General features: G+C 39.2%; 1 protein-coding gene across 1 annotated transcript; it reads right to left on the bottom strand.

Moving 5' to 3' along the window:
- Nucleotides 1-6,457: 6,457 nt before the first annotated feature.
- LOC108976101 (protein CASC1) lies at nucleotides 6,458-22,969 on the bottom strand. The gene is made up of 14 exons (XM_018945013.1): nucleotides 22,904-22,969; nucleotides 19,254-19,342; nucleotides 18,753-19,191; nucleotides 18,526-18,683; nucleotides 18,377-18,463; nucleotides 17,986-18,185; nucleotides 17,524-17,874; nucleotides 17,298-17,454; nucleotides 16,144-17,185; nucleotides 13,668-14,221; nucleotides 9,088-9,209; nucleotides 8,705-8,780; nucleotides 6,775-7,150; nucleotides 6,458-6,697 (listed from the first exon to the last, which is right to left on the bottom strand). Exons 1-14 carry the CDS (start codon nucleotides 22,967-22,969, stop codon nucleotides 6,458-6,460), a joined length of 3,957 nt encoding a protein of 1,318 aa, XP_018800558.1.
- Nucleotides 22,970-25,044: the final 2,075 nt, after the last annotated feature.

The following is a 25,044-nucleotide window of genomic DNA, read 5'->3' as shown; positions in this document are numbered from 1 at the left end:
TCACAACCACGCCTGAAATCTCGATTATCACTTTATCATGCGAGAGTATAAAATGTTCGGTGACACCCGAACTTAGCCCTTCCTTACTTGTTTGTGTTTAGCTTTGTATCTTTTTTTGCCCTTTGCGCTTTAGCTGAAAAGCTGCCTCAGCGGCATGATAAGATTTTTCGCTGAGGCGTGTGAGATTTCTTCATTTCAAATATACATTGGTAAGACTTTTCTTACTGTAGTAAACGTGAATTGACCTCGTTTCGTTTAAGGTTATGCACCATTTTCCGGTTCACTTTTTGTTTAATTGAAGTTTGCATTATGTGGCATCTCATTTTTCCATTTTTTTTCGAAATTATCTCTTTAAAATGTTGACCGACTCAGATGGTCTATGCTTTGAGTTCAACTTTCAATGAATCGTTCACGCTTGTCGACTGGTAACTGGCGGAAGACATGCGTAAAGTGTTGTTCCAAGGACTGGAAGGAAGCGGGATTGTTCGCATAGACATCGAAACCGATAAAATTCTAACAATAACGATCTTGGTGGCCAGACGACCAGCCCAAAACGTTGAAATTATCTACTCACCGAAGGATTTTCTCTATAAATCCATTGATTGGCGCGATGTGAAGGGAGTGACATCGTCCTGTTAAAACCAAATGTCGCCGAGTTCACGAACTTCAATTTCAGGCATCAAAAGGTCGGTTATCATGGTGCAATATCGGTCGATATTGACGGTTATGTTCTTACCGTTATCATTTTTGAAGTCATGATTCCATCGGCCCACTAAGCACACCAAACCGTGTTTTTCAGGATTAAATGGCAATTTAGTTTCTTTACATTGACCTAGAGATGGGTATCATCACTGCACAAAATGTGGTTCAAAAACGTCGGGTCTTCTTAAAAATTTATGAGAGCCCAAGAATTGCAGTTTTTGCACAAGCTGTATTTTGTACGCTTTCCATTTAATATCTAATATAATATATAGTAAAATACGCCAAGTCATACATTAGTCCGGCTCCGAATTGACTTTTCACTGTCTTCGTGTACATTCTCAACTACGGCGACTATAATTTATTTGCTGCGTGCTAGTTGTGGTCTATCCATTCGAATATTGAATGGTGGGTCTCAAGATGGGAGATGGTGTTGCGACCGTGACGAAATGCCAAACAATACTGAACAAAAATATCATGACAGCTTGACACGACTCGTCTACCTGGTCTATTGTGTATTCTGATTTGATTTTTCTAAACTATGTTTTCAAGTCTTCTGGTAATGATAGCATCAATGTGATTGAACGATACGACGAGGCTTCATTTATAGTACGCTTTTCCAAGGTTTTCATATCAATGATTTCGAATACCTTCCATGACATTTGAACTTGTCTGGTTTAATCAAGCGCCTATTATCGCTGAACGCGATAGATTTTAAACTACATCGGCAGTTGTCAAGTAGAGGCCAGTAAGCTTTTTAGGTTTTAATTTAGTTTTGATGAAGTTGACAACTTTTTTATTTGTTGTTCGCTTAATTTCGTTTTCATGCTGCGAAGCTTCCAGCTGCGTAAGGTACCATGCTGCCATGGAAGGCGAATGACTGCTAATTTCTCTAAAAAACTTCTGCGTTTTCTTCGTCGAACCTGAAGGTTCCGTAGGTCTTTCTGAGAGGAGGATTTGACAAAATTGGTTTCCTAATATTTTTAAAGCTTTTTTCAAAGGAACTAGTCTTTTATTTTGTTTAGTGTAAGTTTCTCGGTTTAGTTTGAATGATTTTGATTTTTGAATTTTTTGATTTTGTTGCTGAGAATCTTATTTAAGTTGTTCAGTTCTGATTTATAATTAAGAAATCGTATATTTTACCATTTTAATACAGTTTTCTCTATTTCTTTACGATATCTATAATATTTGCAGGATATTCAGTGATGAAGTTTTTTTTATTTCATAACTGTAGTACTTTTCTAAGACGATTCTATGAATAATTTTTGTAAATTTATATACTTTTACTCCCAAAGTTTCTAGTGTTTCTTCAGCATAGCTTTAAGGTATAACAACTCTATAGTTGATTATATGAAAAGTATAGTAGTATTTTTCCTTTAACAATAGTATATTCATGCGGTTTTCTTACTCAACAAAATTAAACGATTATTTAAGAAAAACATGTAGAATAGTATAATTCAAGGTATTGTCCATATAAAGCTATAACATATTACTATAATGAATAACAGCAATTTTTGAAATTTCGTTCTGCTGTGAGCCATTTTCCAGTGAGAGCGTTTTGTATTGACCTTAGCAAATGGTTGTCAGAAGGTAGTCGCAGCCGCTGTTTTCTAAATAGTTTGTATCCAGTCTCTCAATATGAGGCCGATCGTTGTGAGGATAGATTATTGCCTAATTTCTAATCGCAAATTCCAGATGTTTTTCGGCAATCGTTAACTACAATTCGTTCAATTGTTGTTAGTAGCGTTCCCCATTGATGGTTCACCCGGTTTAAGCAGCTCACAATACTGGACATCCTTTCACGACATGTAGATCATTACCTTGCCGTCATTGATGTTTTAATTCGCCGTTGATTTGGCTCGGTTTGCTTTGAAATTGTACTAATGAATCTATTTTTCACCACTAGTCACAATTTGACTTAGAAACGCCTTTTTTATACCTTCTTTTCTTTTGCATTCCTTATTTGCTGCAAAATTGTCTTTCAACATCTCTTACTTTCAGTTCGTAGGAGATCCGATTTCCTTGCTTCTAAGGTTATGAAATTTGGTTTGGCAACAATATATATCAGGACGTTCATCGTCTGCCATGCAAAAATCACCACTTCTAAGTCTAACTATGCCAGACAATGTTCACGAAAAACCACCACCAAACTAAGCTGACTTTCGATCAATTTTTTCTTCTAATTAAAGATTGAAGATATTTAGGGACTCTATTTCGGAAATATATTGTCAATCGAGAAGGGTTTCCGTGAATTAAGAAATATTTTCAATTCTTTTGATAAGTTAGACGCTCGGACTTTAATTGTGCTTGCCAACTCAAACTCTCTAAAATCAAAAAAGAGAACAGAGAACATGGCAAGAATATAGTAAAATCCTATTTATGATAGCCATTTTTAAATTAACCAATGTGTTATGAATGTAATAAGTGAACTATTGGACCACTTTCTTTTACAGTCACCTTTAAGTTCTGTGCCATGTTTTGCTCTAATTAAAAATTCCAATTCATTTAAATGTTACAAGAAAGTGGGCACAAGTGGCGTTTGTGCATGCGATATGAGGTGCTAAGGGTGGGCTAAAGAATGAAGGCCTCATTAAGACGAAGTGGCGGCAGGTTGGAAAGGTCTCATGGTATATACGTATGTATGTGGAGCGTGGAGCGACATCTCGGAATATAATTAACGTAATTTGGAATGCGAAGACGGCAGGGCATGGCAAAACACTACGACATTCCAACGCAGCAAGTTGACAGCAGCAACCAGCTAGAGAGCATGGAAGGGGTAGGGCGGTAGAACGACAAGCAATGCAAAGGAAATATCGCTAGCAGTAAGAGTACATTAGCGTCAAGTGGTAAAGTCAACCATTACACAAGCTGTCGTTAACATCAACATCAACGTACATGAAAATGGCGGTACGAAAGCCAAACGTGACAGAGAGTTGCTGACGGTGAGCGGGCGGTTTTCTGTAGTGGTTAAAATGGGAGGACGCTCAAATGAATTGACAACTAACTAACCTGGTGATAATAATATTTTGGCGTTGGTGGGGGGTTTGGGCCGGAATGCCACATTATAAGGGGTGTCATGGCTTTAAGGTGTCTCAGTTTTCATGGCAGCTAAGATCGGATACCCCAGCACCCATTGAAATTGCCTGCTATGTGGTCTTGAAAGCTTGACCTATACTCACCACACTAAACACAAGGGCGCAATGGTCACCGTCAGATGTGGTGTAAGCGTGACATAGATGCGATGTCCTTCCTACTATGGGAGGTCACATAAGACCTTACCGCAGAGCTCACGAAAATTTTGACAAGCTGAGTGCGCGATCTGCCGAAAGGTCATAACAGCATTACACCGTTATTAAAGTGTAATGCATATGAAGCGCGAAGTATGAAGTAACATCGCCAACAGTCCATTCAAGCGCAGTACCAGCGATAGTAGCAACAATAGAGCTGCCTTGCGCCGTGTTAATTATGCATTCATGCCGTGTGCGCCCTCGCGTGTCTGTCCACGTAGTCACACAAAGACATAATATTCGTATGCCAAAATTCTGCTCGTGACCTAAGTAATATTGACAGCTCTAAGCATAACGGTTACTTAGTAAAGCTTAACGACAGTTGCAATGACTTCGTACATCCGGCCAAAACGCAGAAGATGGCGTGTAATTAAAGGGGGGCGGGGCAACTGTGTTGCGGCCTTAGTGAGGAAGTAAGAAAGTGTGTGAGCCAGGCAGAATACAAATGAGCCAAGGGGAGAGAAGATGATAGTTGGCAGTGTTGAGATTGCATTTTTTAGACTATATCTGATGACGACTATTTTAAGCATTATGCTCACAATCTATTTTATATAACTGTGAGAACAAAACCGAGTTGGTGAAGAGTTGAGGAAATAGAATGCAGGTGTAGGTCAATGAAACAATTCCAAGTGGAATATAAAATCTGCACTGCGTTAAGGAGGGTAGGAATAATTTGCTCTCTTTTTTCATTTTAAAGGAATTGCTATTTAAAAAAAAATATATATATATATATTTCATTCCTTTGCGGTATTGTAGCACTGTCTCTTATACACATCTAGATGTGTATAAGAGACAGGCGTTAAGGAGGGTAGGAATAATTTGCTCTCTTTTTTCATTTTAAAGGAATTGCTATTTAAAAAAAAATATATATATATATATTTCATTCCTTTGCGGTATTGTAGCATGATTGAAATGATTTGACTTTTGCTTCAAAATATGCCCGGGTCTCGTCAATTTCTTTCCAGCGACCATTTTCATGAGTCCCGACTTAGACCGTCTGACGACAGAAAAAAGTCGTTAGATACCAGATCCGGTGAAAACGTTATAGGTGGAGGAGAATCCTGAATAATCGGGAAAGAAATTAGGAAAATATTTTCTACAGAAATTAACTAGTTCATTTTCATTCAAATTAGATTCACTGAGAATAACTTTTTAAACAACAACACTCAAAATTTCGGAGTCTATTGTAATGATTGAGGTTATGGTTATGTTACAGTGGTTACGAGCTCATGTTTATGACGGGCAGTACGTCAATGCTTCTTTTGAAATTGAATCGATACGTCGTATTTAATTCTGATATTGCATGCTATTCCTTGAACTGCGAAGCTCTGAAATATCTAAGCAGAGTTCTCGATAAGGTCAAGCAGAAGCAAAGGAGGTGTTCCGGCGACTCTCTCATGCCTTCACCCTGCAATGGCAGCAAGTTGTGACTTGTGACCATTAGCCAGTCTATGCGTCTTAAAGGCTTTTCAAGATCATGAAATTATATAGCTTGCGTGTTTTTTGCTCCCTTGCACATGATCTTGGCGATCACCCTACCCTGATCCGCCTGTCCGACCTTTCAAAAATTTCATTATGTATAGCTTTTAGCGACTAGCGTATATGAAATGGTTTAGTGGGTAAGTGGATAGCACTTTTGGCAATTATAGCAGCTATTTGAGCCTTCTTACTTTTAAAGATATTCCTTGATCCAGTGCGATGTGAGATTACTGCTTTAATTGTGGCTTGGCTATCGACGTTTATATTGGTGTTCTTTATGTAGTTCCCTGCGTTATAGGTTATCTTAACTACTTTTCTGACCGCTAAGACTTCTTCCTGAAAGACTGCCGATTTAGGTACCTTGTGGGGCGGCCTGAGATCTAGTGCCGAGCTTGTGAATTACTAAAATGGGTTATATAAAATTTTATGAAATCTGAAAAATTTGACATTTTGAGAGGAAAATGTGGAAAGCGAGCCCAAACGTGTCGTGTACATAGGGTGAGTACCGTTATTTTTTTCTTAGTCGGAAATAATAGGGGTTAACCTAGCGGCAAAAGAATTTAGAAAGACTAAAACCGAGAAATTGTCAGAGGGAGCTTCTCTCATCCTGTTGTCATTAACCCATAAAATTTTATATAAGAAAATATAATTATACTTTTTTCTGTTTAAAAATTCCGATTCAGAGGTTAGAAAAGTATTTCGGATGACTCAAGAACACTACTCGTACCTGGTGTCCTTTAAACCTATTTTCTATAATTAAAAGCCAACACTGATCACTTGTATTTCTGAGGCTTGTAACTCACGACACTATGGGGGTTCTATATAAATAAATTTGGTAGAATCGTGGGCAACTGCCACCAAATTACGAATTTGTGACTTTTAGTGTATACTTTCACAATAATTTCTTTTTACTTTCTTGAATAGTTATAACTTAATATCAAAAGCAGTATAAAAATATTTTAATGTAAAAATGCTTTGCTAAATTACTTTCTTCAACAAAAGCTCAACGGTCTGATAGCCATTAAAATACGCGCGACATTTTCACGCAGCATCGGATCCATATTTCGCTGCTTCTCAAGACTGCTGGGAAGCGCATAAACCTGTGACAGCTGATAGAGATCGGCATAATACTCCATGCCAGCGATGCCAGCCGAATTGAAGCTCGGTGAGACCTCTGTGCAGTCTATTATGGCGGTCTTCAAAGGAGTCACCAGCAATGTGGAGTGATAGGGCTAGCCAGAGAGATACCAAAGATTAAGAGTTGTCAACTGATATAATTAAAGTTTTAAAATGATTCATGCATACTCACCACTTTCTTGCCCTCGATTAGTTCGCGCATGAGCAGTATAATCGTGCGGCTGCCGGCCAAGAGATTCCAACGTGACCAACTGAAGTTGTGCGACTGCACTAGCGTTGATATACAGGCATACAGATGCATTTCCATCACAAAATTCTTCTCGCAAGTGCCTTCCGTGTAACAAAATGTATCCGACTCTGGAAAAATATCAACTGCAGCTGCAATGAGTATGGACTTGAGTTCGGCTAGTGATAGGGTTTTGCCAAGCATTTCATTGATGGCCGGAGTGCTGCCGCCTTGAAAATTATTAACGCAATAGCCGGCAGAGGTGATGTTCATATCAAGGCTAATAATGGAGGCGGTAAAGCTGAAGAAAATCGTGCCGGGACTGAAACAGAAAAACTTTTAACTTTTATTTTTTATCTACTAACTATGTAATTGTATGAGAGAAGAAGTGAGAGTAAGGGTACATAATTGCTTGGAGTTTATGCCGGATTTTTTAAATGTGGAATCAGAAGTTAAAAATGAACGGGGTGTGATGAAAATATGAAAAATTATCTTATAGATGAGAAGGAATAAGTTCGGCGATATCTGAATTTTGTATATGGAAATTTGTCAAGATCAAAGTTTGATATACAAATTTAGATCGTGGAACGTTTGCTCACATTTTTGCTTTTTAATTATATTTTGTGGTAACGGCTATCTAATCTCCGTTAGGATGGTAAAGATTAGATAAGTTGGCATCGAAGTCATCCAACAGTAGGCCCGGAAAACGTGATGTTTCGTCGGGGTCGGACCATAGGGAGAGGGGTGTCAGATGAGTAGGGTTAACACGGCATGCAAAATTAAGGCTGGTGTCATGCGAGGACTCGTTGATATGTCAGTCGCTTCTGGGTCAGTAGGAGTTTAACCTGCTAGAGTATACAGAACAAAGCTGTGCAAATAATTCCCACAACAGCTGGTTCTACGTTACCTGAATTGACCCAGATTTTATACGTTCATTTGAGAATCCATATACTCGAACCGATTTGACCCATTTCTGACATAAGAACACATTATGATCGGGAAAATACTTCCAGATATCTTCGGCAAGAAGTCGGTCCCTGGCACTGAGGTCCACATTTTCGTTATCTGAGGGCTTGAAAAATTAAGTCAAAAAACCAAAAATAATTCTTTTTGCATTTTAATAGTTGTTTGACTGCTTGTTGGGCAAATCGGGGCTTGATTCCATCGAGACTTCGCTCAATTTATAACAGTTTTGTCGCTTAAATATCTATAAATAACTTTTTCGGATTCTGATCTGTGATCTAAAGATAGGATAGATAAACTATCCTATTTTTTAAGTTGAAACAAACTAGACACATTGTGTTAAACTTTACTAAGATTTGTTCAGTACTTTAGGAGTTTACCACGGACAAGTCGTGGCACGTAATTTTTATTTACATATATACTAGTGGATATTTGTGAATCTTAGGAATCAATTAAGTATAATTGAGCAATTAGAAAAATTTCAGCAGTTAAAAATCCATTACTTCTCAGCGTAGTTCTCAAAAGATATGATATTGATATATGCAACGCTGTGGGGTGCGCGCTAAGTTTCATTTAAGAAAATCATAACGAAATCTTTTTTTATAAACTATTAAATGTGCAGCCGATTTAAATTTACCTACGCGGTGAAATGGCTGAATTGATTATGATTTTTTAGCCTTTACAGTTTCGCACACATTTTAAGTGATTCTTTGTTTATCTGCGCCCTTTGCGTATTTGCTCAGGTGTGTTGGCGTTTGAACAGTGAAATTTGTGGAATTCGAGCGCCATTTCGCATGCCGTTGGATTGTGTGCAAACACACATTGGTGGTTACACACCCGAAAATATTGCATTTAACGGCGCAAAAAGCTCACACGCATATACTCATACATGTATTTCTATTGTACTGCCTACCTCTTAAAATCGGGTTTTATTTCCCACGTCTGATATGGCATATTGCTGTAGCGATTCATCGCCAGCCCAAATATACCTACGCTCGCTCAAACAAATGGAGAGTAACGACCATGACCGCCGTGTTGTTGCCACATCATCACCAGCAGCAGCCACCGGTACCAGCCAGTACAAACATATATTTGTTGGAACACAGGTGCATTGTATGCGATAGCGCGAGTGCACATTTTCCCATTTACAGTTCGGTCATTTGCATTCGTCGAATTTTGCGTTGTTTGTTTGTTTATATTTCGTTTTGGCAGCGCCAAAGCATTGCAAAAATGAGATAAACCACGAGAAGAGTTTAAATTGAAATTCACATGCCGTTACGGCACACGCGTACTCACCCAGTCGTCCTGTGCGAAATTGTAGTGACAGCTTCTCCTCATTAAATTTGGTATCGTGGACGTCGCGTGTGCTCCATTTGCCTTGTGTGAGTGCGATTAGATTCGACGATTTGCATTTTTTGCTGTGGAATCAGAGTAGAATTGAATTAACGCATTAAATCTAGTGTAGTAATAATTAATTGCATTTGTATAGAATTGAAATTCTAGATGATTAAGAAATATCCTGAATTATTCATGTAACAAAATCAAAGTTTCAATTTGTTACCGATTAAATTTCATTAAAAATAGTATAGTGAAAGTTTTTAGCCATAACGATTTTGAGTTTGTATTGTTTTCCAGTAACTACTCTCTAACATAATCTTATTGCATAGCAAGGAATAAACAGTTAGGTATGGACGAAACTGGAACAGTCTCACATTCATAGCTCTAAGGGAGACTACGCGTAAGTCTCTCTATTTTAGAAACTGTCTGTCTAAAGATGTTGTATTTAAATATTTATTTCTATACTCTCGCAACAAAGTTGCTAAAGAGAGTATTATAGTTTTGTTCACATAACGGTTGTTTGTAAGTCCTAAAACTAACAGAGTCAGATATAGTGTTATATATACCAAAGTGATCAGGGGACGAGTAGAGTTGAAATCATCATGATGAAACTTGGTACACGTATTTCTTGGCTCCATAAGAAGGTTAAGTTCGAAGATGGGCAAAATCGGCCCACTGCCACGCCCACAAAATGGCGGAAACCGAAAACCTATAAAATGTCATAACTAAGCCGTAAATAAAGATATTAAAATGAAATTTGGCACAAAGGATCGCACTAGGGAGGGGCATATTTGTCCGTCATTTTTTTATAAAAGTGGGCGTGGCCCCGCCCCCTGCTAACTTTTTTGTACATATCTCGAAAACTACTACAGTTATGTCAACCAAACTGTATAGAGTCGTTTCTTTTAGGTATTTCCATATACAGTTCAAAAATGGAAGAAATCGGATAATAACCACTCCCACCTCCCATACAAAGGTTATGTTGAAAATGACTAAAAGTGCGTTAACAGACTAACAAAAAACGTCAGAAACACTAAATTTTACGGAAGAAATGTCAGAAAGGAGCTGCATCCAGGCCTGTTTTAAAAATTGAAAATGGGCGTGGCGTCGCCCACTTATGGACCGAAAACCATATCTCAGGAAGTACTCAACCGATTTGAATGAAATTCGGTATATAATATTTTCTTAACACCCTGATGACATGTGCCAAATATGGGTGAAATCGGTTCACAACCACGCCTGAAATCTCGATTATCACTTTATCATGCGAGAGTATAAAATGTTCGGTGACACCCGAACTTAGCCCTTCCTTACTTGTGTAATATAGCGATGGAATTTAGATTTCGGATGTATAAGTAAATTCTTATACCTACGACTTATGTAAGGAGTAGTGTAGCGTTGTCATGTATAGGATCTATTTTTGTAATATATGATTGGAGATTGATATAAGACTACATAGAAAAATGAGAGGTTGCACCAAAGCTATAGGACTTACAAAATATTCCATACATATAATGGTATCCAAAGTGGTTGTACTTGATCCAATATCAACAGTTGCGACAAAGCAGCTTCTTAACGCGAAAAGATCGTTGATATGTCAAAAATTGAAGACTAGTTTGCCAAAGTTACTTAGCTCGTCATGCTGATAATTTATATATATGTGTGGTCTCGGATATTTTTTTGTGTGCTACAAATTTCGCCTCGTCATCCTGATCACTTGATATCATCTCTAAAACTAATCGAGATATATTCACAAGTAGGTTTATGTATATATAAGTGATCAGGGTGATGAGAAAAGATGAAATCGGGTTGACTGTCTGTCTGTCCGGCCGTAGATGGGCGTAACCACGCCCACAAAACGCCATTAACCGAAAACCTTTAAAGTGCCATGACTCAACTACCAAACCTAAAGCACTCAAGTTTGCTCAGCGATTGGTTTTACACCTTAAAGTATTTCCCCGGCTTTGATTCTTGCAAGTTGAAAGAGTATAAATTGTTCGGTTGCACCCGAACTTAACACTTCCTTATTTGTTTTAATTCAAAAAATGACTAACAGCAACAGCAAACTCTTTCACAATCGTATTTCATCTATTTTCCATTAAGCTTTCAATTTCCGTTTGACGCGACAGAAATAATTCTTTCCATTCAAAACTCAGTGAGAACATAACTCAGTCCAAGCAATGCCGCGCTTGAATGCGTTTGTTATTAAACGACAGTAATGAACTTTATTTTAGGCACAGAAATGAAGCTTTGTATATGTGGTTGTGTTCTAGATTTTTTGCTGCCTTTGAATTCATCGATTACTTGCATGTACTATGCACAGAAATTAGCACACCTACTTGTTAGCAAATGTTCGTAAAAAAAGAGTCAAAATCAACGTCGAGTCACATTCAGTTCAAATCAAACCGAAAAAGCAGCGCCTCAAAAGTGACAGAAAAACTGAAAAAACAGTGGGGAAACGACAATGTCAACCACAACGCACCTAAATACACACCATATGTAGATATTTTTTCTTAAGAGTGTATGTCTGTATGTAGCACAGTTAGAGGCTGACACTTCAGATTCTAAAAATCAATGAGCAAATGTTTGCCAATGTCATTATTACACAAAATAGCTGAGAGCGTTTCAATTGTTGCTCTTCTCGTCACCTACAGCTTTTTTTTTCCTCCTCATTTATTACTGCGTTTCTTTTTGGTTTTTTAGGCTTACGCCTTTAATGCCGTTATATTTGCTATTCATTGAAAAAGTTTTGAAATAAAAAGTTCGAACAATGGACTAAATTCCTGTCGACATTCAATTATTTATTATTGTTATATAAATAATATGCAAATATATGGAAGAAGAGGCTTTATGTGTGTTTTACGCTGTTTTTATGGTAAAAGGAAAATTTCTAAATACCGGCGCTGTAGGGCAAAGGTGTTGTAATCATGCCAATAATATTCTATCACATCGTCTAGTAGAACTCGCTCGAAAAGACTATACTTGCTCAAAAGCTTGAGTGTGTCTAAACAGCGGCTCACATCGGCCTCAAAGGTGCACTACGGACTGCACACCATATGACACTTAATATCTGTTACCCCAACTGTGGACATTCTTCAAAGGTGACCAAGAGTGATCCTGGTTAATATCGACCTTAAAACCTAACCAAACATAACCTAATCTATCAGGGTGGACAAATGTCAGCCAAAACATGGAAGATAACGTAACAGGAATCCAAATGATTTCACATTACAAATAATGCCCCTTGAAGAAGTACGCCAGATTTCCAAATATTATTAGTTTATAATAAAAGATCTGCTTAAAATCGGTGAATCTCTTCAGTCTACATTTAAGTTTCTACATTATTTTGACTACGATGATTGAATAAAAGTGTCACTTATGAGCCTCAGTTCAATTAAAAGTTCTTCCGCTTCGTCATTGTATATTATCCTATTGGATCAACTCTCAAAATAATGGAACATTCATGATCACATTGACTTTCTTCGGACTATAAAATGGTAGTTGAGCTCAAATTAAAAACAGGTCAACTAGCTCTTGTAGTGAAAATTACCAATGGGTTTCCATATGAGTTCTTTATAGAAGTGACTAACCATTCTGATAGCTGAGCGGCGATACTAGACGCCTAAATTTGTTATCAATGGCATCGAGTATTTTGTCATAAGACTACATACTGGATGCCACATCAGAACGGAGTAGCAGGTAACTGTAAAGCTGACGAGCTGATCAGTAAAATGATAATGGGACGGTGCTCTAGACTCTTAACGTGTTCAACTATTGCGTAGCTGGATTTCGCAAGAGTTTGGCTAACGCTGGACTACTATCGGTTCATGTCTTGCCGCAAGATCCTACGGAACCAAGATCACTCGTAAAAGATCTAGTACCATATACTTTTTGTCCTCAGTAAACCAAGTATTTTTCTAGTTGTTATGGCTCTAAGAGCCCATCCGGTACGAGGTGGAAACATCTCAACTCTTTTTTCGTGATTGTCATGCATTTGCGAGATCAAGCCTCACGCTTTCAGATATCTCACCGAGCTGATGAGAAAAGAAATTTGTAGCGGCCACAAGTGGCTTTGCTGGCCAGTGCTATCCCTGGTTCAGGTATCGAAACTAACCTAATCTTCAATTTCTTAATATCTGAAAAAATCGGTCGAAGCTTCGAAGTTATAGTAAACCATTATGCTTTGGAACAGTTTCATTAATTCTTTTCAAGTGATATATGTATATTTGCTAGAAAGTAATGACAGTATATCGTAGTAAAGGTCTTACCCCTAGCCTCCTATACCAAATGGAAAGAGAATATTAAGTTGCTATTTTGGTTGTAAATATTGTAATCATTCCATTCGCTCTCACACAGTACTACAAAGAAGGTAAATCTGTCTAGTGCTCAAACTCTCTCTCTCTATCTCTGCGAAATCAAATTATTATTCTTCTTTATTTATATGTCTTGACGTTTATTCCAATATCTTCTGACTTCCACATTGAACCACGTGGAAGAATACCGCAATTTAGTTCTACAAGTAAGATCACGTCACTCACCCATCACTGCTGCCACTTTCGCTCTGTCGATGCTTGGCGAGCATTTGCTGTAGACCGCCTGATGCTGTGCTTCCACCCGCGCCGTTCATACCACCCAAAGTTTTGGCATCACCATTGAGCAGTGAATTCAAATTCGCTACAGCCGAAGGCGACACATCCTTACGCGCGCTAGCTTCGAAGTTTTCAAGAAGCGCTTCATCATCCCAACCGTCGCCGTCGTAGGCATCTTCATCATCATATTCATCAGTGCTGCTTTCTTCATCCTCATCCTCGTCGTCTGCCAGTTCGGCCATTTCGTCTTTATTATTATCGCCGTCGCCATTTTTCGCATCCAAATCACGTAAGAACGAAAAGCCCGGATAGTAGTTGAAAGCGGGTTGCATGGCTTCCGCCAGCCGTTCAGCCTCTTGGCCATTAGCAGCTGCTGTATCGCCGGTTGCGGCATCACGTAATTCTGCCGAACCGTTTGCGGGTGGCGAAGTCAGATTAGCCGAAATTCTTTTGAGCGCATCCGTTTGTAGCGGCAGCTGCAGTTCGGCAAGTTGATCCAAATCCTTTGGAACATTAGGCGACACATGAAGCGAAAAAGAGCGTGTCGTATGTGTAGGTTAGTAAGGGTGCTTAAATAGGTTGTGAAATAAAATAAACGGTAAAAAATTAAATGAAAATTTTTTACATTATTTTCTACGTGGTTAACTGGTCGTCGTCGTTGCCCTTCGCTGTGGTTATTGTTGACGATTTGCTTATGCGCTTTTTTATCGTCTTGGTTTAAATATCTTCATTTCGGTACAGATTTGCGTCTAAAATGGTATTTACTATTTATCGACGCTGTTGGCATTTTGTTGCTGTTGTTTTGTGCTCCATAATGTCACACGTATACTTTTGTGGCTTGAAGAGACGCTTTTTGTAAGCGAAGATATTTTTAATATGCGTTTCTATGGACATTGTGGGTTTCTGTTCAGTTGACTGTGTTTATGGGTGGCATATTGATAAAACGAAATAATGAATGAGCCCAGAATTCTATTGTAGTCCCACAAAAATTTTATGAAAGTGGTTTAATGGGAAGCTTTAATGGCTTAAGAAGCTCCAACTGTCCCAAAGTGGGAAATGTTGCGACAATTTAATAAAAAAACAATGGAATTATATAATATAAATTGATAAAGTGCCGCTTTCTTATAATAATGTATTATTGCTTTGAAAGTTGATGTTTCATAAGAGGCATTCCTATTTTGAAAGCTAGTGTAAACATAGTTAAATATTAGTCAAAGAGAGGTACGGGACCGTGGTCATCTATGTGTGCGGAACCTTTAATTATGTGATTATTCACAAAAGACGTCCTTATACAAACTCTATCCATAACAATGAAAACAAACTATTTGCCAGTAACTAGATATGTTTTAGAGCGCTTTTGGATAGTCTTCTTAATAAGATGGGTACTCCAATAACAGTCAAATTTTTTTTAGAATAGATCAGAAAAAGCATTTTTAAGGATTTTCTGTACCTTTTATAATCATGGATAGAGTCACTCAGATGACGTTGAGTAATACCAAAAGCTCCGTCAGGATCTAAAAAGACTTTGGCGAGCCGTTAGATACCAAATGAGGTTTCAGACATGGCAACTCGCCTGCAACTTACTCAATCCAATGCTGGAAAAAATAATTCGAGCTGCGTAGCTTAAACGAACAGGTTCAATATTCTATAAGAGTGTACAACTGTGTACGCCGATCGGTTCTGTTTTCTCCAGACTGGATAACAAAGCGAAGCAAATGAGTCTGGTAGTCAACGAGGACGAGTCAAAATATTTCCTGTCATTAAAGAAACGGTCGTCGCATACGCGACTTGGCTCCCACGTCACTATGACTTTGAAGTCGTAGATAATTTCGTCTATCTTTGAACCAGTATTAATACCGATAGCTATGTCAACCTCGAAATCCAACGCAAATTAACTCTAGCCGAAAAGTGCTACTTCGGACTGAGTAAGCAATTGAGAAATAAATTCTACTCTCAATGAATAAAGACCAAACTCTACAAATCACTAATTCAACCCCGTCCTGCTATATTGTACAAGACAGTATTTGATGTGTCGGCGCTACGAGTTTTCACGAGAACGGTTCTGCGTAGGATTTATGATCTTTTGCGCATTGGAAACGAAGAATATCACATGTGATGGAACGATGAGCTGTGCGAGTCCATGTCGTCCGAATGGTTGAAAACAATCGAGCTCTAAAAGTACTTGTATTCGACGCAGAACGCACTAGAGGAAACAGAGGAAGAGGAAGACCCCCAGCTCTATTTCCCTACAGAATACTTTTTCGTTTAACCAAGCCTTTGAAATATTACTTAAATTACATATTTCTTGTACTGGACAGATTTTACAGAAAGTTAGATAAGTTAGAATATGACCCGTTTCTGGCTATAGTTGCTTTCACTCATAGTTTTATCGAGCCAATGAACCCCCTCATTCCCTTCGACTCACCTCCAACAACTTCGAAAACATATAAGTTTTCCGCACAGCCTTCACTTCCATTTTTTGCGACGCTGTCTCAGCGGCCTCGTCAGAACTCCGTCTGGAACTGTTATCATTAACTGCGCCACCATTACCGTTTGCCTGACCATTACTGTTTGTATTATTGCTGTGCCCATTAGTTTTGCCATTTCCATTGCCAGTTGTTGTACCATTTCGTGCACAAACTCCATTCAGACTCACGCGCTTTGTTTCAACACCATTTCTTGTATTCGCATGTTTTTGGAGCTTATCCTGTTTGACGCCGTTTGCCGCCTGATTTTGCTTTAGCTCTTCACTTTTCAAACCCAACGAGCGTTTATCGTTTGTATGCTCTTTAAATTTGATCAACTTTTTTATTTCCATTTCCGGGAAAAGCTCACGCGGCTCATCCCAGTCTAGGAACTCATTTGTTATATATTCTTGACGTACTTGAAGTGTGCTCTTACGTCCACCACTTGTTCTCGTCAATGCCTTTGAATCATTGGCAGCTTCATCTGTTCTGTTGACACTTCGATGCCGTGCTAACATAATCAAACGTTGAGCAGGCCCCTCACGTTGTTGCCGTTTCTTCTGTTTACGTTGTTGACGCGCCAACACTTTGCTAATCAACACCGGTGTTGATTTCTCCCAACGCAGACAAAAGCCTGGTGGCAGACGTGGCACAACGAAATCTTGCAACAAACCGTAAATATCGATGCCGCGCGGTATGTTGAATAGGTCAAAGTCGGTCAACTCACGCACAGCAGCCACTGTTGACAGACATTCTGTTTCGATTGTTGATTTCTGTGAGCTACGTTTACGTAGCTTAGCGGGGAAACGTGGTGAACCTTTAAGTGGACTGGCATTGTTTGTGGTGGAAAGTGGTGTGGCTTCGGTAGGTGTGGCGGTGGTGTTGGCGGCATTCCTGAGTGGCGGTTTCGCACCATCTGTCAAATTGGACTCCAACGTTTCAAAGTTGGTCACCCAGCGACAAACAATGGGCGGTTCGAACCAAATGACAGAGTCGGGCAAGCTTTTCACATGAAAGTAGAGTGGCGTGAAAAGCAGAAGAAGGTGTAGAATATTGAGTTGACATTGTCTGCCACTGATTTTGCTTTGCTTTGATTGATTAGTCAAACACTTACTCTAAGCTGACCAATGCCAATTTGTCGAGTGCTGCTTCAACCATGCGCATCTCCGCTTCAATTTCCTCGGGCAAACGTCGTACACCGGGCTGTGGTGGCGGCGGTGGCTTGTAGTTTTCGTAAAATATCTTATGGCTCAAGTGGTCTGGTGCGATTACTGCATTTTCGAAGGGTTGAGTATACAACATTCTGCAAAAGTTTAAAAACGCCTGCTAAGTATACTCACTGGTTCTTATAAAAGAGCGCTCATTAAGCCGCTTATCTTGCTGCGGCGTCTCTAAGTAGTCAATGCGGTAGACCCCGCCTATTATGCGATATTTACGCAAGTTCACATCGGTTTCGGCCAGTCTGTAACTCTCCGGCCCAATGGCACGTCGTCGTGCTTTATTGAGCTCCTCTTCATATTCAGCATAGATTTTATCCACGTCAAAACTTCGCTCACGTTTGGCAATAATTGAACTTGAGTCTTGATCTGCTGCACCGGTGGAGAGTGGACTATCCTTAGTGCAGTCCTCGAGCATATTTTGAAGAATATCTTTGCGCTTAGTCCACTCTCGTTTGGTATAACGAAGCATATCTAAAGTAGTTAGTTAGAAAGAGGATAAAAAGGGATATAAAGGGGACATGTAGTGAGTTCGAGGAATGCAAAAGTTCTTCACGCAGCTTATACTTGTATACATGTACTTACTTATATGTTCGGGCAGTGCCCTTTTTGCTTTGAAGCTGTCACAATAATCACTAAAGTGATCATAGTCCAACCAAAGACCACGCATTGCAGAGCTCTGTAACTCCACAGAGATCGGCAAAGCGATTTGTAATGTTAAGGCAGGAAATTCGATGTCGTTGCTAGTAACCTGTTCGCCAATACGGCCTTTCGGATTTACGGCACTGTGGAAGGAAACAAAAAGTGGTCTTGACAGATGTTAAAATTTCAAAAGTAGAAAGGGCATTATGCTCTTGGAAACCGATCGGTTAGGAGCTAGAACAGTCACTAAGCCCGCCGTTTTATAGACTAAATTGAGACGAGGTCCAAAGGTTCCTATTCTCTCTTCAGCTTTTGGATAACAGTATAAACTTACATTTGCGCGTCCTTTGAAAAAGTCCAAATGTGGCTCTTGAATACATCAGACGCGTATATATGTGTAAAGACACCTGGCCGATCATTCCTAAAACATCGTAGGAAGGATATCAAGTATATACCTTGAAAAAATTAGTCTGGCATACTCACTCCATATCACGATCAATCTGCGACATTGTTTTATAAGTAAACTCATCCAGATGTTCGCTCACGAGCACGCGTATTTCCATTTTGAGACAAATGAGATCGGCAATGATATGCGGTGGTTTATTTTTATCCAGCAGCGCCTCATCGAGCTCTGCGAGTATCTGATTGAATAAATATAACATCAGTTGAAGTTATTCACCCTAGTGTTCCCGTACTCCTTCTCTACTCACCCCCAACACTTCACGTATACGTTGCGCATACAAATCGCCCGCATTGCCTTGGCGCTGACGCAAGCTCTTTCGCGATAAATCCGGCGCTTCGAGATCTTGCGTGAGCAGCGTGCGTTCGTTGGTGTTCAATAGCCAGTTGCGTGAGGCACGCTCACGCCGCTCCATATCGTTGCGCCATTGGTGTATGTAGCGACGCAAATCGCTGGGGCTATTGGCGTTGGGCAGTCCATTGCAGCGCATAAATCGCTCCCAATCACGTTCCTCCTGCTCCAGCGCCTTGATGCCGGTTGTTACTTCGCGTACCTCTTTGAAGAAGCTCATGCTGTTGCGCAGCTGAGCATGTCGTCTTTTGCTCTCTTGTATTTCCTCCTTTTGACGGCGCTTAGCTTGTTCGAACTCGATTTGTCTACGCTGACGCTCCTCTTCCAGTTTTCTTTGTCTGGTGGAATCAAATGATGCATAAATCTGATGCTAGGATTGACGTTTTTTGTGTTCATTTACCTCTCTTTCTCCATTTCGATACGCAAGAGTTCGGCTTGTTCGGCCTCCAAGCGCGCTTTCTCCTTCTTCGAGAGCTTTTTCTTCGGTGGCTTTTGTAAAGAGTTGTTTTGTATATATTGTCAGTTGAATTTTCATTTATTATTTGCTTTATCAATTACTTACCATTGTTAAAGTTAAATATCTCCTTCCAACAAATATTTAAAATCTTCTTTAGCAAAGTAAGTAATTTATACTGGCGGCCTTAGTATCGATCCAACTTTGTTGAACCGGCATTTCTTGGCGGCAGCGTTGCTTTGCTACCAGCTGTTTGCAAAGCACAACAATATTTACCATGGCAGACAGTTGTACTTGTACCCCCCCTCTCTCGCTTTCGCGCCTTCATGTATTCCCACACCATTTGCTTAAGCCGTTACCAAGTACTTCCGTTTCCGTTTCGAAAAGTAGCAGCAATTTTGTATGCTTTGCTTATAGTTGAGATGAAAAGTGCTTTTGAATTTTAAATGAGTCAAGTGGGAAATGAAAGAAAGCTCTACTACGTACAAGTTATTTATTTCAAACTAGCACGGCGAAGTAAGCCTTGCGAGACTCTAATAACTTCAACCAATTTGTCGGAAAGTTCTACCCGCGACCTGTTTGATATCTTTCTTATTTACGGTAAAAGTAAAAATTCCAGATTCATACAGGGGAATATCTATAAACAACAGATTTACCGCAGAAGTTTTCAGATTTCCATTCTGCTAACTAACTTTTGCTAACCGCATGGTACCTCAACGTGGTGTCCAACTGGCCGAATAGAAGCGAAACGACCCAAATAAAATTGAACTAGTTTTATTTACCAGGAGGTATAAATTTCCAAACGTTTCTTTCCCCGTTATTCGAAAATTTGTTGAAAAGATGTAATACCTAGGTCTTATCCCTGATAGAAACCCTTTACGGAGGCCAAGGATTGAGGAGTGTGGAAGGCATAGGTAAAGGAGTTATAGGGAATGGGGACCTTCACTAAATGTGGTGTTGTGGTTCTTCGAAACCATAGTCAAGCCAGTAATATTTTGTGGCTTCACGTCTGGTGAAGGGCGTTCGAAAAGGCTACACTCATTAAGAACGCTTGAAGATGCCCAAAAAGCGGCTATTATCGGCTGAATGCCAAATGTAGCATTAAGCTTCTCCACCATCAGACTGGTTTGAATGGGAATAAGTTGGATTACCATTCGTATCTTGCGTCCTAGCACAGGACCAATTGGCGTTGGTCTAGAGTAGAACGCAGGAGATCTACTGAACTATTTGCCTTTAGCAAAGTTCATTTTGATTCAATCGTAGAAGCTTTTACTGGATATTAGTCAATAGGAAAACATGCGTTAATGCTAAAAATCTTGACGGATGAAATTTGCCAAAGTTGTATAGAAGGAGGTGAGGAGAGAAAGCCATCAAGGAAATTTCTCTTCTATTATTTAGCCTTTATAGGATACAGGTTGCTAGTCTTACTTTCGGCTAACCAGAGGTCATAGCTGAAACTAGTCCCATCAATTTTGGATGCGCGCTATGGGCTTTACCGACAGCGGATCAGTATACTAGCCATGCACGTGATACCTTTGTTAGCATTTAACTCTTAACCCAACCTTACTTAATCTAATCATCCTTTGAAGCTCATAAAGTAGTGTCTTTATAACGTACAAAATACAACTTGTGCAAGAACTGAAGCTGCTCGACCATTCCCAAGGTATGTAAACTAGTAAAATTGCAGCCATTGGGATGAAGAGCAACCTAAAGAGATACAAAAGTTTGGTGTGGTTTGTTGGGCCGGTGGAATAATTGGTCCATATTTCTTCAAAAATTATTCTACCGTTATCGCGCCGTGATAACCGAGTATTTGATGCCGGTAATTTAAGCTTGTGATCTCGGAGACATATGATTTCAAGAAGAATCATCAATCAATGAAAATATTAAGAAACTACTTCCATGAACAGATAGTTTCACGTTGTGGGCCGGTCGATCGGCCACCAGGATCATGAGATACCACACCGTTAGACTTTTTCCTGTGGAGATATGCAAAGTTTAAAGTCAATGCGGATAGTCCCGCTTCGATTCAGGCCTTGGAGTAAAACATCACGGGTAGTGTTCCTTTAATTTCTGGAACTTATATGAAATAACGCATGAAAATATTTATCGATTCATGAGATTCCATTTCTTTACCCATATCAGATGATATCATATATGATTCTCAGTCTTAGATTTAATTTGTAATTATATAATATATGTTAATAAATATTTATAAAAGTTTATTCATATTAATAGGCTTGACGACGTTAAATTAATACATTTTGCATATAAGTGCGTATATTATTTGCATAGGCATATGTATATTTTTCTAAACAAATAACTTTTTCCCATGGCAACCTTCGTCAAGTCAAACCGCTTTCATTTGCCTGGCGGGTAAAATCTCATTTGAATTTCTTGATGACAGTGTTAATTTTGAGTGTTACTTTGTAAATTTCGGTAGTTTTGTGTTTATTTACGAAGAGGCACTCTCATACATATGTATGGTAAGTATATCCAATATGTGTGAAGATTAGAAAACTTTTTATGCCGCCTACACTTGTATGAAATGCGGATAGATTTTATCTTTTTAGATGCATTTGAGGTTGAAAAAGCGTTGGCGTATATCAGCTAATGCATAAGTTAGCATAACTAAGCTGTGAAGGCGAAAAAAAGTTCACTGTCACCAATTCATTTGGCGGCTGTACTGAAGCTTATTGCTTGTGGCGGCTTTGCACTTTTTTATGCAAAGAGTAGTCATGGTGTTATGAGGTATATTTATATAAATTTTTTTTTAAATGTAGGCGGTGGTAAGCCTTAAACCTCGTTTCGAGCTCAGCGATGACTGGAAATTTTTTTTCTGCCTCAGTCGTATTTCTGAGGGCAAAATGTCGGCTCTGTGTTAGAGATTCCATTCATCCTATATGTAGTATCAAGGAGAATATTATTTAAATAGGATGAAATTATCCGTGTCGATATCGATCTATGCACGGAAACCCACGAGTAGCACTGAACAAGCGGAAACCACATTTATGGCACCCGTCAGTCTATGATATGCCGGCGAACAAGTAGAAGCTCGGAGAGTGCGCACTTGTTATGAAATTTCCTCGATAAGATCATGTTATTGTGCCCATTACAGACCAATAATCGATTTTTTTTTGTCAGCTGCTGTGTTCACCCAATATATTGGTGAGTATGAAAAAAAGGACTAATAATCAAGTTCTTAACTTAAATAAGTGAAGTTTTCAATATTTTAGAATACATTCTCTTGAAAACCAAGAAACAGTTTGAAATAATTATTTCAAATCCATCAAATTATTTTATTTTATAGAAGTTCTTTCGATATTTCTGCTTTCCAACATGATGTCACTCTCCAAGAGGTCCGAAATAGGCGCTCAACCGCTAGGATAGCGATCAAGAGACTCGGAACCCTAACAAAATTCCTTCCACTACAACGGTAGTTACCAATATTCGACAATAAACAATATTTCGTTCCCACCAAACTTAAGTCAGTCTCACTTTTCTTGACTTGCTTGTATCCTTAACTCATTAAACTTGTAACCGCCGCTTGCATGGCTTCTTAACTGCGTGACATTTCGCCATTGCGGCTTACGTACCAAAAATTGTTGCTTCAGAAAAGCGCCGCCTTCGTTGGCAGCCTCTTTCGCACTTCGACCGCCCATTTTTTAATTTTAATGTAACAGCGCCGCTTAATTACCGCAATGAAAAGCTGAAATTTCTTAAGTACACTGTGGATCCGCGGCTTTACAGCGCAACGGCCCCGCCCCTGCGCGCTTTGTTGTCTTAGCACATTTTTGTTGTTGGCCTTTTGTACGCTACGTGACAGCTGATGTCGCTGATTACCCGCTTGTTTGGCGGATATTTTATGTGGAAACCGCATGCTGGGCTGAGCTGGTGCGATCATGTGTATTTGCTGTGTGAGTTTATGTATTTGTGTGAGTGCGAAACCGCCGCAATCCTTCTACTTAGCCGCTGTTAAACTTTTTGGCAACCCACTCGCCAAATTTCCTCATTTCTCATATTTATATGCTTTGTGTTTAGAAAATCCCCTAATTGTTGTGGCAACTTAAATTAAATGCGCGCTTTATTCGCGGCGCTGTTTTTCTCTCTGCCTTCGCTTTCGCTGTCGTTTTCATTTTTTTTTGGCTCTTAGTGGCCATTTTATGAGGCTTATAACCAGCTGTTGGCGGTGTGGCGCACATTTTAATGGAATTTGTTTAATTAATGTTCCACTCCGGGCTTTTAAAATCATTTCATGTTATTTACGGGCCAATGAAATGGTTCAATAAAAATACACAACAAAAAAAAAAAAAAAAAAAAAAATCATGAAAAGAAAAAACGACTAGGCGTTGACAAAAATTGGCAAGGCTCGTGGCGTTCATGGCGTTGCGTAGCGTAGTTGTACATGCAGCCGCTGGTCTATTTGCACACATGCAACACATGGAGGCAACGCTTGTTTGTTCAATGCAACTGTGTGCATCTGCGCGCCAAGTAAAACATGCACTGCCACAGCACTTAACTGCACTAACATTTATTGCGCTGATCGCGGATGAGTTGTGGGTAGTGTGTATGTACAAAAACCGTTAAAAATATTCGCTCGAGTAGGCAGACAGCAAAAATTGCTCAATGCCTGGTTGCACCGAAAGAGGCATATTGCCGTTGTCACCACCGTTTGTTGTTATTATTATTATTTTTTTTCGTTATTGTTTATAGTCTCGAGGCGCTTGCAGGCGCGACATTTTTTATGTGTAAAATATGCAAACATGCAAGTGTGCTGTCGTACGAAATTAACAGTAGATCGAGAGCACGAGTATTTTGGTCAAAACATAAGTTAGCTAAAATGTATATCGTACATATACACAATTTAAGACTTTAAAAAAGACCATCCAAACAAAAATAAGACCTCAAATCAATAATTCCGTGGAACATTTCATTTGAAATCATCAAATCAAGGTAATTTCCATGACTGAACGCTTTTTCTAGCAAATAGTTTTTTTTACATTTTTACTGTCATAATAGCATGAAAAAAGTTTTTTTTTAGTTTCTAGCCAAATGGTATGAAAGCGTTATAAAATGCTCAACTTAAGAAGGTTTGGACCTTTTTCTTCGCCTTCCGTACACCAGAGCAATGCCAATCAAAGAGACATCGCAGAAATGAAAGAAATACATCCTTTCTGACAAAGAGTGCGCCCACAATTAGAAATATACAAAAAAATATATGCAAATAGCCAATCGGCTTTGAAATCATTAAAGTCTCTGAGGGTTTCGAGAAATATAGTAAAAGATCCTTGATCTAACATCCTATTTCACGATAAACCTGCAATGGGTTCTAGGATACAAGATTTTGCCACCACTAAACAATTCGATTCTGTATATATATGCTTCTAGCTACTTCTAAAGAGTGATCCATTTAGACGTTCCCTACCTAAAGAAAAACCATCATTCGAAAGAACATTCTTTGGCTTTTATATTTTATATACCTCTGCATCGAATACGCCAGAGAGCTTGATATCACACTCCCTTCTCTCCGTCAAAAAGTATCMTCTCCGCCTTGGATGATAAACAAATCATGTTTCATCCTAAACTTGGAGAAATACGGAAAAGGTGGTACCTCCCCCCACAGTATTTCAACGCCTTTTCGCGGAATATACAACTCCACTGCTCCCAGACTGGAAATTCGTTTTCACAGATGGTTCAAAAACCGACATTAGCACAACATTCGCCGTCGTTGACTCCG

The sequence above is a fragment of the Bactrocera latifrons genome, unplaced genomic scaffold, assembly GCF_001853355.1.
Source record: "Bactrocera latifrons isolate USDA-ARS-PBARC rearing strain unplaced genomic scaffold, ASM185335v1 scaffold_73, whole genome shotgun sequence".
Classification (NCBI taxonomy): domain Eukaryota; kingdom Metazoa; phylum Arthropoda; class Insecta; order Diptera; family Tephritidae; genus Bactrocera; species Bactrocera latifrons.
This window is presented reverse-complemented; position numbering and strand designations above follow the sequence as displayed.

Coding starts and splice junctions, on each gene's coding strand:
- LOC108976101 (XM_018945013.1), bottom strand. CDS start 22,969: ATGGGCGGTCGAAGTGCGAAAGAGGCTGCCAACGAAGGCGGCGCTTTT. Junction 17,186..17,297: donor TTGGCATTGGTCAGCTTAGA/GTAAGTGTTTGA, acceptor TCATGTGAAAAG/CTTGCCCGACTCTGTCATTT. Junction 7,151..8,704: donor ATAAAACCCGATTTTAAGAG/GTAGGCAGTACA, acceptor TTTCTGTTTCAG/TCCCGGCACGATTTTCTTCA.